The 15,898-nt window shown below is 39.3% G+C and overlaps 1 protein-coding gene across 12 annotated transcripts in view; it reads right to left on the bottom strand.

The window, feature by feature from the left end:
- CAP (Cbl-associated protein) overlaps positions 1-15,898 on the bottom strand; it is an 84,153-nt gene that overhangs the window by 17,323 nt on the left and 50,932 nt on the right. For 8 of the 12 annotated variants that reach the window (XM_076366925.1, XM_076366924.1, XM_076366930.1 and 5 more), the window contains 12 exons: positions 14,949-15,151; positions 14,491-14,680; positions 14,020-14,118; positions 13,561-13,700; positions 12,781-12,853; positions 12,317-12,352; positions 11,422-11,569; positions 10,972-11,077; positions 9,703-9,735; positions 7,814-7,909; positions 6,384-6,430; positions 5,861-6,030 (listed from right to left, as the gene is read on the bottom strand). In XM_076366925.1, the coding sequence (XP_076223040.1) occupies positions 5,861-6,030; positions 6,384-6,430; positions 7,814-7,909; positions 9,703-9,735; positions 10,972-11,077; positions 11,422-11,569; positions 12,317-12,352; positions 12,781-12,853; positions 13,561-13,700; positions 14,020-14,118; positions 14,491-14,680; positions 14,949-15,151 (1,341 nt within the window). Of the gene's footprint in view, positions 1-851; positions 4,812-5,860; positions 6,031-6,383; positions 6,431-7,813; positions 7,910-9,702; positions 9,736-10,971; positions 11,078-11,421; positions 11,570-12,316; positions 12,353-12,780; positions 12,854-13,560; positions 13,701-14,019; positions 14,119-14,490; positions 14,681-14,948; positions 15,152-15,898 lie in introns of all 12 variants that reach the window. The other 4 variants (XM_076366933.1, XM_076366922.1, XM_076366932.1 and 1 more) reach the window with 3 other exon arrangements.

Raw genomic sequence — 15,898 nt, 5'->3', positions numbered from 1 at the left:
TCAACGTTTTCAACTGGAATCCGAGTGAAACTTTCAATTTAGTATCCTATTAGTGAAAATTTAGAAACCAATTACATTGTTGCTTTCAATTTCTTGGCATCCAACAACACGAATACTTTAGATTTTGCAACTCTGTTTCTTGAAATTTGTGTTTATCTGACAAACCCTTTGCACTCTGGAAACGTTTTAACATGTCCTTCCGAGAGCTCGATAATTAAAAGCAAAATTTACAAGGAAATATGTAGGATTTCTTTGCTGTGAATAAGAAACACTAGATTCGATCGTTCATACAGCAATTTATTTGAGTACATTTACATTTTATAATGTTTCAAAGTATGATATCAACAACTTAACTAGGAATTATATTTTATAATAGTTACGATCCTTTTTTTCGTACCGTTTACTGTTTAAACTTTCTTTGACCATCACTGTAATTACGTCCAACAAGAAGATTGAAAACTATTCCTGCTAACACAAATGGTACTCCGAGTTTCCCGAAAGAACGTAGAATGCCAGCACAGATTCCGAGTGCAAAGGGTAAAAGATACATTTAATTCACGCCAGAGTAACAAAGTACAAACAAATGCGCAATTACGTACTTCCATAAACTGTTGCACAAAAATGGTCCAATATAGTTTCAAAAGCGTAATCTGTATATTACGTAACACTCTAATCGTAAACTCCGTACAACACCCTAGCTTTCGATAACAAATCGCACGTACGCGGAAATAGACCAGATAAAGGGCGAGAACAAAAAATCAGAAGAAAAAACAGGAGAAAAAGATCTGTCAACACAATCACCGACTATCAACACATTCCAGAAGCTACCATTTACGATCTACCGTTCAGACCTTCGAAAGTGACAGTCGGTCGAGCAGCGTAGATCGGAATCGGCGAGCACCAACTGTGTTTCTGTCGATTCCGGGATCCCGAGGAAGTTGGCGGAGGCGGTTGGTACCTAAACCTAGGCCTGTGCTTGTGAGGATCGAACTGTTGACTGGACACTTCCCTGTTCGAAGCAGTTTTCAATCTTCCCGTCTTCCTCTCTTCATTCACCTCTGTCTTTTTGGCACTGACATGTCCCTCACTTTGCGAAGAGGATTGCCTGCCAGCGAGATCCGGCGGCGAGGACAAGGATCTCATGTTATCTTTCCTATTGGGATACCTGTGAGCGACCCAGCGCCCGGCAAGATAGGGAGCTATGTCTCTTAGTTCATGAACATCCGGGGACGAGGTGAACATCTCGCCCAAGATCGAAGTCTTCTGACCAAACTCTTCGAATTTCTTCCGCATACGGCCGACAGGTTTCTTCGCCTCCAGCTCCTTCGTTTCGGCCTTCCTGACCAAGCCATTGCTAGCGGTCGAGGTACCCAAGGAGTCTTTCAATTCAGCTGTCTTACTGATCACATCGATATGAGGCATGGACAAGTCTTCTTTCTTAAGTGGGACCCTAGGAATAGGTGGTGACTCGCCTCTCCTGCCTCTTCTAGCCTCGTACTTCCGCCTCAACCAGGCTACATCTGTAAACTCGCGGGATCTAGATGATCTATACTGATCCACTTTGTTCAAGAGACTCCTGGCGAGCTCGGGATCGCTGCGGAACCTTTTAGGAGGTTGGACCTTGCCGCTGGAGATGTCTTCAGCGCTCTCGAATTTCACTCTGAGCTGTTTGACGGTGCCGTTCTTGATCAATTTCTGATAAGCCCGCCAATATTTGCCTGGATCCGGCGAGCAGGATCGCTGATAGACGCTTTCGAGGCTGCAGGACGAGTTGGACCGAGTGGTAGCGCGGTACGGACTGACGCTACGCGGCCTGTCGTGTTCACGGTCTCGCGAGCATTGAAACTGTCGCGTGACACCGTTCTCTGTTTTGCTTCCTGTCCTCTTGCCCGGCAGAGTCGCGAATCTAGCTGACTCGATCTCGCCGAATAATTCTTTTAAATCTGCGAAACTCTGGGAGGAAGACAACCTCGCTGGCTTTGTTCTTCGGGGGCAGGTCTCTGTTTTAACGTTTTCGAAGAACTCGATCTTCCTGGGGACATCCTCCGGCTGAATGGTCTTTTGGATTACTGTCTTCACCGATGTTTCAGAGCTACCTGTTGTGCTGTCCCTCTCACTGCTTGAGTTGGTTGTCTTGGCTTGGACGTTATTCTGGGGTAACGAAATTGCTAACAGGGGTGGTTTTTTCGACCATTCCTCTAGGACATTCTCCACGCGCTGTCTGTCAGCTGGACATCTGTTGTTAGGCGTCAGGACCAGCAGGAAGTCATTCTTAGCTTTCGAGGAGCTCTCAGTTTCTATGGAATAACAGCTTCTGGGCGATGTGTTTGTTACACTGGGCGGACTAGTTTCTTTAGGGAGTTTCTGGGTAGCTAACATGGCGGCCACACTGCCGCGAGTCTCTCGAGGAGTTAACGCGACTGACAGCGTCTTCTGAGATATCCTGTCTAAGACTTCTTTACCAAGAGTGACCGAAAGTCTCTTTTTCTCTGATTCACTCATAACTATTTTGTTTGTTGGGCCGGTTCGCAGTTCTTCGGAAAACTTTCGAGATTCCGGGCAACTAGAGCAAGACTTTCGGTTGCTGGGACCTGGATCGGATGCGATCATCGAGTGACACCGCACGTGTAATCCCTTTCCTTCAGTCCGGGAACTGTTGTCTGTCACTACGATCTCGTATTTCTGGAGAGAATCCGGGGCATCTGGAACGTCTGGTTCAGTTTTAGACGGCGCGGACTTCTGCTGATCGCTGCCATAGATTTCATTCAGCTGTTTCTTCAAGGTAGCTACCTGTTCAATGGACAAGCTGCTCCAAAATTTGTTGCTACCACCAAGATTCCTCTGCAAGTGATCCAATCTGGCGTTTTTCTCTTCACTCGTCCTCTGTTGTAAAGTATTAGCCACATTCACCACTGACCTGCCTCTCCATAAAGGTTTATACGTGTCCAGAGTTTCCTTCTTTCTTGAGAACTCCGAATCGTCAGTCTGCAACTTCTTTAATCTCTGCACGATGTCCTCCACCGAGCGTTCCTTGAACTTTAGACCCCAGTCGCCTTTCCACTTCAGCTTGTCCAGATCCTTAGTACTGAACAAAAGATCCTTGTCCCTCTGGACAGCCTTCAGTTTTCCATAAAGTTTGCTCATCTCGATTTCTGCCTTCTCCTGCGACCTAACTTTCTTCCAACGATCGTAATCTATCATATCCTCGCTCCTCATTTTCGCTAGATCGCTGGAAGAAAATGTTCTCTCCAGCTCGCCGAGCCTCTCCAGACTGGAATAGAAGTCGTGAAGCTCTTTGTACCTGTCAGATTTCTTTCTTTCGTGTAATAATCCTAGTATGTACTGATGGTACTCCTCGCGATCAGCTGGCGAGAGGGACATCGAACTCCTTGTCAATGATGAATTTGATCCTAGCTTCGACGACCTACCCTGATAACCTTCAGCGCTTCTAGCCCTGGGAAGATCAGGTTTGTCTTGCTTCAGACATCGCAAACGGCGACAAACGGCTGATCTGATGGGAGAAGGGGGTTCATCGGACGACGGTTTCAGTGGTGGCTCGCTTAAGCTTCTTTCCTTGAACTTCACTGAATCTGGACTTTGGCTCAAGTTTGTGGATGATCCGTAGTCATCGAATTTACCAATGGACGAACTACTCTCCCAGTTTTTGAATCTTGAGTTCGACACTGATCGCTTGTTTGCTAAGTAGATGCTCAAGGATTTCAGTGATGGCTCAGATCTGTAAGTGTGTTTCGCGTTTTCTTGATAGATTCTGGCGCGTTCTTGAACTATGGATCTCCTCGGAACAGTTTCTGTTGGAGAAATGGATCTTAAAAACAGATTCTGGAAAAACCTGTCTTTCGATACGTTTTGTCTAATGTTAGGTTCTACATTTTCAATGTTCTCCTTCTTTAGACTTTTCGTATCTGAAGTTATCATCTTTCTATCTTTCTTCTTCTTGGTCTCGATTTTCTTTTTATTCGGACTCACTTGGATAGTTTCAGGCTTGCGTATGGATGACCTGACGATGGTTTGCGGCTTCTCGAGAATCCTTTTCCTTTTATTTGCTTCGTTGATCGCCTCAGAAGAAGAAGACGTGACTGAACGTAAACATTCACGGCTTGAGGCCAGTTTAGGAGGTTGCCTGACAACTGTCCTGGACTTTCTGGTGTCCGCTAACACCGAAGAAGACTTCAACGGAGATAACGTTGACGATTTCGGAGCTAAAGGTTCAATTGACTTTTTAACAGTCTTCTGACTCTTCGGTATCACCGGTGTCTTCGAAGATCTATCATCTAAGGCTTTCGAAGCGTGTGGAACTAAGCTCCTGCAAGTTGGCGGGACCTTCTCAGTCGAATCCCCAAATTTCACTAATCTTTTACTCGACAAACGCGTTCTTACTTCGTTCTTCACAGCTTCAGACTTCTTCGTTCCAACTAATTTCGACGTTGAACTGCTGAAAACAGGACTGTGCAAGGATTCTCGGTTCCTCCTGCACCTGTCCAAATTCGAAGAGACACTGCTCACTTTGTCAGCGGTGAAACATTGCTTGTGTCTGGATCTAAGGGTTTGACAAGTCTCTTTCGTTTGTTGCTTAGCGTACATCTTTAGAGTCTTATTGTTTCGCGATGACTGTCTTCGTGGCGGAGATGGCGGTCTCAGCGAAATTCTGGAGCTGTTCATTTTTCTCGTTGAACTATGAACGGCGGAAGCCCTGCCGAGTGTACTGGTCGGAGGCGTCGCTGGCGATTTCCGGTGGACACGGATACGCGTCAGTGTGGCCGAAACAGGAAAATATTCAACGGCTGAGTTGTCTGTGGACAGAGTTTTCATTTCGTTTTGCTGGACTCGCGGGAATTGCCGAAGAACCCTTTCACCGAGAAGAAATTTTCTTGACTTTCAAAAGTTAGTGTTGCTGAGTTTCGTCCGGCGCAGCGTGAAGATTGGAATTTTGTTCTCCTTTGGTGGTGGTAGCTGCTGGTGCATCGTATTTGAAAGGTTCAAGCGGAATCGAATTCAAGTTTCACCAATATCAATAGATACCGAGGCGAGCGGTGCTGTGTGTGTGGGTGAACGTTTAAGATTCAAAAAAGAAATGCATCAGAAACGAAAGCTGGACTAGCTGAAGTTGTAAGCGGTGTTGGAGAATATCTCTTATCTACCATTGTATTTGTTAGAAACATGAAAAACATTGCGCGTTCTTCACGCAAATTCTACTTTCTTCTGGGAACATCTCTTAAGCGACACGCCCAGATTTCAATGAAATTTTATTCGCAAGGTACTTGGAAAATTAAATTCTCGTGCTAGTATGCAGAGAAACGTAAACAAATGTAATACATATGAAATATGTGTAATATTAATTTTCCACGGACAATTCTTGAATTTATAGAATAAACAATTCATGAAAGATTAAAAAAGTTATCAAAAAATTATTTAATTTCATATTAAAAATTATTTTATTTCATAAAAGCTTTTTTCAATTAATGTTTTATCATTATTTATGTCGGTTAGCACATTATGAACGTAACGATAACAAAGAATTAATTTTGTTTTATATTCGACAATGTAAAAGTTGCAATTAATTTGGTACGTGTCGCTTAAATAATATGTCTTGATAAATTATGAATAAAAAGAAATCAAACACGACGCCGTCCATGCACAGGCTTACTGAACTCCGGTTAAAGTTAGAAATCACAGAGAACGATAATAAGTTTGGCAAAAAACGAGCAGTTCAATGCATACATGCCTGTTTGCGTGAAATCAAACAACACCAATATAGAATAGAAAACTTTGCTCAAAATTTTTGTAGGAAAAACAAAAACATTTGCAAAAACGAGACTTTTTTTCATTCACGGTTACTCACCCTTCGGCCGTTCCGGGGCTGGCTTACGGAGTCCATGAAGAGGAACGTCACCGCCGCTCTGCACTGTCTTGTAAGCCAATCTCTGCTCGAATTGACTCAGAGGAATTATGTCCTCCTTACGGCGAAACACGAGCGTCGAATCACTTTCGTAGCCAGATTCTTTGAGAGCACTGAAAACAAACGACGACACCCTTGAATATTATTTATATTTTAACGCGACAAAAATAAAAAAGTAAAAATAAAAACAGAAAATAATGATTAACGTGACTGATGATAAGATAGTTGAATATAAGATTGAATTTTTCAGTATTGTCTTTTAAATAATTTTAATTATTTATATTTCTATTGTTAACCCTGTGACATTATTTTACTAATATATAGAGCGATAAATTTTAATATAAGAAATTTTATACAAATTTGAGTAAAAGGTTACTCCAAGAAAATGAGAGTTGTTTAAAAACGAGTTCTTTTATTAGACGAAATACAAAGTAAGTTAACTGATTTAAATATTACGATCACTTACTGTGTCATGTACGGTTTCACCGGACGATTGTCACGTTGATCGAACGGCTGAAAGCAAACGAGAGGGACCAAATTATTCGGCAGCTCTTGTATAGATTTCCAACATCATCGTGTAGATCATGCTGCCGGGGGTCAATAGAAACAACAGTAGTTCCACGTAAAAGAAGAAAATTTTCGGTGGGCAACGCGTGGTCGACACTAATTGATCCATAAAACATGCGACATTCGGCTAATGCTAAGCTGTGGAAATTGACAACGAAAGGACAAATGAAATGCTGTTCGGGTAATGTGGCTGACACAGAAGACAGAAGCGAACAGAACGAGAGTTTCGTGTGTGAACATCGATAGCAAGAAGAGAAAGACAGACACTACACAAATCGGAGATACCACAATTGACAGAAAAGACAGCGAAAGTACAATGAGGAAACGGAAAAGAAGAAAGAAGAAAATACATCTTGCATCTACTGGAAACTTCTGTTAAAATCTTCACCGTACATCGTCGGTTCGAAATGTCACTATGATTCTTTCGTTATCATCATTACCAAATTACTATGCAAATTCCCGTTCATCTGAAAGTCAATTGTCACACAAATAACCCACTCACAAAAATTCAAGCCCAACAAACCGAAACGTATTTTTCGATCTCCGAAACACTAAATCAAGAAGAAATTACTCTACCCAACAGCACAACTGTCAAACCCAACCGTTACCCACAAGCCACTGAAACACTCGAACTCAATCCCCGATAACCCCTAACCATCCCCTAACCGCCCGATTTTCCAAATCTCGCACAGAAGTTCCCAACAGACCGACCAAAATAGAACAAGATAGAGGTAACAACATCATCGTGCAGGCTACTTGATGATGCTCGCGTCCTCTAACCCGTGAAGCGTGTCCGGCAGGAATAGAAGGTTTCGCCGTCAACGGCGACGGCGTCAGAACGCTACGATTGTTGCTAGAGACAGAAGAAGACGTGGAAGAAGAAGAAGTGGGCGAGACGCGATGGTGGTGATGATGATGATGGTGGTGATGGTGGTGATGGGGATGACGGTACTGCTCGTCGCCGGTGTGCTGCGGCGTCGACGAGGATCGGTCGTGAATCGGCGAGTTCGATCGGCGCAAGCAACGATCCGGCAGCACGAAGCTCTTGGATCTTCCTTCCAGCATGCCAGCGTGCCAGCTGCAGTCGGCAGCCCGATCAAGAGGTCGCTGGATCCGATCGTTCCAGGGACCACCGTCGTCGCCGACGGCGGTCTCGATCGTTCGATCAGCGGTCGTTTTCCTCGATTTCCGATCGTTCAACGCGACGTTCGCCGAACGTTCGCCGGCTCGCGGTTTGCGGGGACCGACGCGGCAGGGTTCCTCAACGGTTGGACGAGATTTCGGGACGACCTCGAGGGCTTTCGAGCTGCTGACCGCTGGTACCCTTACGTTCTCCGCCGGGCCGCGGTAGTAGCTCAGCGGCCGCCCGTTCCGAAGATCCCGTTCCGAGCCCGTACCCTGAGGATGTCCATTCTCGTTCAACCACTGTGCACCCCGGTCGTTTAGCGTCGTTATTCGGCCGTGGCCGGGTGTCGTCGTCATCCACGTGACCAGGATGGACGGTTGGAGGTGCACAAGACACGCGAACGGCAAAGACACGCACACAAACACACGGACAACGATCACGATACGTGGTACAACACCTCAGAATGAGTCGTCGGCGTTGATGAGGAGCGTGGACTTGTTGTTTGTCCAACGAGACGGGGCGGCGGGTAAACAAGTTCGCGGGATAGTATTACTCGGGGGTGGAATAACAGTTTTGTGATTCACTGATGAGTAAAGTTGTTCAGATTTATTTTATGAGGTATTGGTGTTTAATTTAAATGGAGTGTGTATTAAACAGTGAAGCGTTTCATTCAGTTTCATGTATTTTTGTTAGCTTTCCTGGAAAATTTTTGAACAAAATGTTTACCAGCTGAACATGGTCGTGGACGGGTTTATATGGTTTTTATCAGTTGCATCGTTAGCCGTCGTATGGTTTTGTTTACATTTACTGCCCCGCCTCGCTGGACAAATTCTAGGAACGTTTGCTGGATGCTGTGGTTTTAGGGTGTGCGTCTGGCAATGATAATTATTCTTTCAAAGACTTTCTGAATGCCATTCAAAGTGTTTGGTAATATCGTATGATGGGAAACAAACTGTAATATCTATTACGACTTTGGGAGGATTTGACTTGTCATCGCCATGTGCAGACATTGAAACCACCGAGATTTCATTTGGTTAATTTTTTTTGTTTTTAATAATGAAGCTCCTACGGATATAATTTTGCATCTGTGATACGAATCATTAAGAGGTATTATACTTGTATGATTGATTAATCACGAAATCAAACTTAATTGGTGAAATAGGTGAAATAAACCAACAAAGGAATCATATGTTTGAGATCTGTGGGTATAGAGGTTGAAATAGAAAATTATACTTATAAAGAGATAGATTAAAAGATATCCGGTATTCAATTGTCTTACTGATACTGATTAACGTAAAAAAAAACTAAAACCTCTCATGATCAATAAGTCGTGTTGCTACAGGAACGCTGACCGCAGCAGCTACCCAAACAGAAATTGACAACTGTTAGGGACATTATCCTAGCGACAACATGAATCATTTTTACACGTTTTTTCGTTTCTCTCTTTCATTATTATTAAGCACGCCGGCGCAAACATTTGCCCGGCATTCAAGGTCAGTTAGCATGCGTGATTGCTCACACAAAATGGCGACACGTGTTATAACACTGTAATTATAATAGCGATGAATACAGTAATGATGGAAATGTTAACGGAATTGTTGTTCAATGACAATTCTGTCTAATTCAATTTATATAGTGTTCTTCAATAACAAAAATTTATGTATCTTTAGTTTTAATAATTTTGTTTCGAATGATATTTCATATTAAAAAATTGAGAGCCGATGGAAACGTTAAATTGTTATTAGTTGATACCTTTCTCCACATCGATACCTCCTTCGTTCAATTCTTAATATAATCAAGGTTATTAAATAATTTGGTTTCATTTAAAACTATTTTCTATGGATTTATCTTCACTGATTATTTATCTAACTTAATAATAAACAAAGGAAACTGAATACTGATACGCAAATACACGATGAAACAGTTTTAAATTCTTTTTCTACTATTCATAAAGAAACAGAATATTGAATTTCTAATAATAGATTGTATTTAAAAAGGTAGAGGAAAAGGAAGACACAGGACGAAAAAGAAATATAGTAGAAAGAAAATAAATAATATACAGTAACTACTATGTATATGAAAAAATGCGTACCCCGTCAAATATGTCCATGACCTCGTCCCACCACTAGAAACACAGAATTAATAAGGCGTTAATAAAAGCACTAATTAAATATGAGGTTAAAATGACATTAAAATAAAAAAAAGAAGAGAACAGAAACACATAAATGATTAAATGTTTCCGGTGATTGCTTTCCATCTAATTTTCTCATTTCAAAGGAAATCTGTACACTGTCCTTTCGTAGATGAAAAAACGAAGATTTAGGTAAATATTTCATGTCTTGGATCTAAAGTGGATCAAATGTTCGTCAGATGGAAAGCAATGATCAGTAGAAGTGAAAACTAGAAGCAGCGCTACTGAAGCGAACCAAAAACCGAGGAAGTGATCGAGAAATCATGAAAGTGACGATCTCGTGAACGAGGAACGTCGAGAAAACGGTTTCGCCAAGGAAAGAAGCTCCGATAGAAACGAAGAAAACGAGCGGGTTGCTTCGTAAACTGATTTCAATCGTTCGGTTTAATCGTTACCTTCCTTCTGGTCCGTGTGACAAAAGTCGGCTAGAAGCAAAGCCATGTCAAACGATCATGTTTCGGACACACAGTTCTTTTTCTCGTGGTTTGAGATGCCTCGAAGTTTGCTCAAACTCGACCAAATTTCTTTTCGAACAGTGAATACAAAATGGTGAATCGAAAGCCAAGGTTCGAACGTTAATTGGAAATTGCAGGGTGACTGGTAGTTCAACTAGAAATATGTAATTTTCTCGTGATGAATCTATGTGGAAAAATAAGTCGAAAATGTAAAATAAAATTCTTTTTCTTTTTCTTATTTTCAAAAAATCAGAGCGTAAATAAAAGTTGAGCATTTAAATGTCATTGGTTTGCTATTGACTAAAAATGAAAGTAGGAGAAAAATACATGTGAAAATAGATATGAAATAAATAAGTAAATAGAAAGAAATATGAAATAAAATTAAAACATGTGGAATGATTGGTTAAAAATTGGCAGGGCAGCTGTTCTGAGAACATCGAGTTTTAATGCTTCAGTTGTCTCGAAAAGAAATGTTTTCAATGGTCAAATTTTATTGTATATTTTCGACTTATTTTTTCAAACAGAAATCGTATGTACTCTAGTTGCACTATTGTTTACAAGACACCCTGTATAGGAGGTGAGGAAACATTTAATAATTGAGAGCTGAATGGAATGTTGGTAGTCAAGTTCAACACGGTTCATTATTTTAGGCGATTTCAGTGAAAGTGGACTTTCAAATGGAAGCATTAGTTTTTCAAAGATTTGGAATGCTTACCTCTTTGGCTTCTTTTTCGGCGATAGACGATCGTCCTGGCTCGTAGTCCTCGATTCGTCCTGGTTGATTCTTGTAAATGTCTGTAGTATACTTCAGTGTCCCATTCCTGAAACATGATAAATATAATTTGTACATAATTCTTGTCGTATTGGATAATTTATTTAATTTAAGTAATGTGATAAGTAAAATAATTTCTATAAAAATAAGAAGATATAACAAACTTTTCAGATCATTCAAAATGAAACATTCCATGTCTTTTGTTGGCACAAAAAAAGTAACGCAATTTAACTTAACTAAAATATAAAAATTATTTTTTCTATTATAATATTTGTCATAAGTATCTCAGCAAATTTCTCACCGGTTTAGTATTATTATTAAAACATTAATTGTTATGTCTTGTTTACAGTAATTTTATGTAATTAATATTATTTGTAAATGTAAATCAATTACTTTTCATACTTTCTAGGCATAGTAGACGTAGAGAAGTCATTTTCTTTGTTACGCAAGCGACGATGGGTATCAATCGTTGCAGAACGTTCCGTATACAAACGATGTTCCGGTTCACTTAAATAACCACTTCCGTAACCGTACCTTGTTCCTAAAGAAAAACATACAATTACACCTTAATAAGATATTCACTGGTCATAGACACGAACATGTTAAACCTCATCCATCACCAAGAAGTTATAAATAATTATTGTACACCGATATTTAATTGTACCATTAAAACAATAAACGACTGAAATTTACTATGAAAAAAACATAATCTAAAGTTTCAATGATCAATTTCCTTGTTATAATTTCAGTTCTCCAAATCAAACTTTAACTTTATTTTTTTTTAAATAATATTTTTAATATGCAATTCTAAATATTTTGAATATTATAAAATTATATTTCTAAAAAAATATAAGTACGAAGAGATATCACATTCAAATTAAAACAAAATATCTTTGTGTGAGTTGAAATTAAGATAACAATCATACAGCTTGAAATAATAAAATTTGTTATTTAGATAATTTCACAACAGATATTTTCATGCAACGACATAGCTCTCAAACGATTCTTATCGGAGCCATCAGCCTAAACGAGAAGAATCACTGTCGTGTGCAAAATTATGAATTAGAAACAAAGCTGTAAGGAACATTAAATGTTAGCCGGTTGTTAAATAAAGGAAGATATTATTCATAGAAATGATTTATTGGTTACTTTCACGCATTAACAATTACATTAGTTACGAAAGACCGTAATGAACGCGGTCATTCCCTAGAGATGTTAATTAACTCGGCTAAGCTGCATTATAGTTAGTTGCTAATGCAATTTTATAGCTCGACGCGTGTGTATTCACCTCTTCTTGGTTTGTAACGAATGGTTACGTAATCATCTGAAAATTATATTCGAAATAAATCTCATGATCATCCTTCATTACACTGTACATAAAAATTATTTGAACACTGGATATATTAATGAGTAATCTAATATTTTTCGTTAACAATAATTTTAGAAGAAGAACCATTCTCAAATCAATTTTCTTTATAATATTAATTGCACATATAAATTATATTTCATATTGCATTCTGTCATATTGTAAATCTATTTTTTGAGATTTTTTCTTCTAAAAAAAATACTCGGTTACTGATCAATATCCAATGCTAATCTCATTGTCTACGTTGAACTATTTTATTACTATAAAACTACATACTTATACTTCTAGTACTGTCACACTAAGATAATATTATTAAAACTATGTAATTATATTGCAATAAAATAATCGATGATTTCGTGTTACCAATCTGATAAGCAGAAACTTACCGTTCCTGTCCGCGCGATGCAACGAGTCGTACATTTTCTTGTACCATTTCGTTTGGTTATTCTCCTTCACTTCCTAAAATGTTTTTCACCGAATCAAACACTATAAGCGCGGGAAAATGAATTTTACTTGTTTCAGAAACCGCGAATTTGTTTCACCTCATGTAATTTGCATCTTTACAACAGCAATCAATAAAGGACAATGTTCAATCTTACGAATCGTACTGGCATACAGGATGCTTCAATTATTCCATAATCCAGTGATTTATTTTACAAATACATATAAATAAACATTTACACGAAAGCTTATTATCATCCCTGATATTAAAAAATGATTAATATTAAAAAACTTAACAAAGAAAATTGATGAAAAATTATTAACTACTTTATTTCATTCCAATAAGTAAACACAAACTTCGTAATAAACGATTTATTATTTTATTAAATTTATTTCTCTTCTAATATATTATTATAAACAAAGGGATCCTCACGTGGCTGATTACCAAAATGAAATCACAAGCCGAAGAGTGAACGACGGCCAAGATAAACGAAGCACCCTGTACAGAAGCATAATTCGCCGAAAACGTCTCGCGAAGATAGTGATGTCATCGCTTGACATTGTCCTTCAAATGAAATTAAACTAGACCAATCTAATTGCGCAATAAAGGACGTTCCGTTATTTTAGAGGTAGCCAAATCTGATCTCAAACAACATCGAAATAGAACCTGCGGCCGATTAATTCGAATTCGCTTGACAAGTTCGTTAGGTTTCAACTGGACCTACCGATCTCAAGACAAGGGGAATACCCTCCTTAGTCGTTGGGCCAATACCCTCGAATTTTCGAGGACCCAAATCGGCCATCTTCTTCGGCGGTTCGTTTTCCGTTTCCGGCTCGCTCTCGTACTCTTTCTTCACCGTGTAGACTGAGCGGACATCATGTTCAATTTCACAATTCAGTTAAACACTCGCGGAGAAACTTTAACGCGGATGGCATTAACCGAAAGGTTTTCATTCTGTTTTGTTTTTTAATCGTTGATCAATTTTCTTTATTTTTCACGTCACAATCGTCCGTTCTTTTTCTTTTTAATCGACACGAAGAATGACTCGTTACACTCTCGGCAATTAGTCGACGCGTGGAACCATGGAGTGATCACAAACATTGTGCGGTTAAACTTGAAACGTCGAACAGTGGCGGGTTGCAAATTATTGACAATCTGATTTTTAAGTGGACATTTTACTCACTTATTTCACCTGGACTGATTAACGGCTTCTCGTCGCTTGGCGGACGTTTCACGGTCTCGCTTTCTTCCAAGTATGCTGCACCCTTTGGTAACTGTCCCTCTGAAAGAAGGAAAGCTTGCTTAATTATAATATCGCTTGTTTATATAATTTCATCGAATTTAATCGTTCATTTAAATAAATTGCTTTCACGTTACTATATAACGTCATCAATTCTGCTTTTAATTCTGCTGAGGAATTAAATCGTAAAAGCAGAACATTGAAATGTTATAATTACTAAAAGAGTAATTCATAATTCAGCTTTTTATATTCCCCATAAATCGCTTCAATAAATTTACAAGGACGTTTGGTTATTCAGGTTAAAGCTTCAAAATCCTAAGAATATTTCGTTAATGTTCCAAATTACTTTAAATATCCTAAATTATCTTTTGATAAGGCAATCATATATTTATGTATATATTATTGCATTAGTACCTCGAGCCTTCTGCAGCAGCGTGATTGTCGGGTTCTGAGCGCGCGGCAAACGGGGTGTCGAAGCGAGTGAATTTAACCCTTGCGATGGAGCCGAGTGAGAATTAACGATTCGGGAACTGCTGCTATCGTAACTGGTTTCCGTCGTCTCCTTTGCTTCTCCCTTTTCCCAAGGTGGTGATGCTTCTTGTGCCTGGAAAGTAAAAGGATAGTGATACTATCTATAGAATGTGTATAAGATTTAAAATGAATTATAAAGTAAATAAAGTAAATCGTTCAAGATATTAAATTTGAATGCATCGATCATAATAAGACGTATCGCTTTATTGAATAATTTATAGTAATCGTTAAATCAAAAATTGAGCCAAAAACTGAATCAATGCAAGCTACATAAGATATACAAAAAGTTTCATTTCAATCTAGTGTGCTTGTAAGATAAATTGGAGATGGAATTCACTTACTTCCTGCTGGGCTAATTTTTTTCGACTTAGAACGGGACTTTGGAATTGTACCGGTCGAAATTCTTTTCTCTCTGGCACGGGACTGGAAGTTGCGCTGGATGGTGTCCAGACTGGAGGGATCGTAGCGTCCTTCTCGGATTCTTTTCGTTCGGGACTCCGTTCCTTTGGGGGTGGTGGTGGCTCGCTTCCAGGCGACCAAACGCCTAACATGACAAATTGATCTTGTTAGACCGCAGCGTATGATTTTTAATCCACTGTTAACCGTCGTTCACATAGGATATAAGTGAAATCAAACAGGATTAATTTAATTAAGGCATCTTTAATTGAATAGCTTCCTTTGTGAATGGCTGAAATAACAAGTTCCAGTGGTAAATATAAAAGGCATTTAAAGGTGACATGTATATTATTTAAACAGTTACCGATCAATAGATAGATGCTTAGTAACATAAGTTCACTTAGTAGTTCCTCTTTTGATAAACCTCAAAACAGTATATCTCTTCAGACAACTGTCCACAATGTTGTAGAATATTAGGATAGTCAATACGTGTAGAATAAAAACCACAGGCAAAGTATTATTTTGTTAATGCGTTTGATAACGTTTCTCGAAAAATGTCGGCAATCGTTAGTTCAAATAATAAACGATTAATCGGAATAATTACGACTGTACAGTCTAATTATATTCGAAATCACAGTTTACAATCTTTCTTCCGTAACACCTTACGGAATATTTTAAGGTTTTCTGTTTTCTTACTACTTTATAACCGAATTAGACCGATTTGTGTACATTCGGGATAAATAATGTTCGCGCGGAACTGAAAAAAGACGCGGTAGGGTCTTTGTACCGTAGTAAACACGTGAATTCGTCGGGAACGAGCCAAAATCAACACAGACTTGCTAATTTTGGCTGCGTGGGAGTATTATATAAAGAATCATTCCTTCCCCGTCAATTT

The sequence above is a fragment of the Nomia melanderi genome, chromosome 4 (assembly GCF_051020985.1).
Source record: "Nomia melanderi isolate GNS246 chromosome 4, iyNomMela1, whole genome shotgun sequence".
Classification (NCBI taxonomy): Eukaryota; Metazoa; Arthropoda; class Insecta; order Hymenoptera; family Halictidae; genus Nomia; species Nomia melanderi.
Note: the sequence above shows the minus strand (reverse complement) of the source record. Positions and strands in the feature narration are given on the sequence as shown.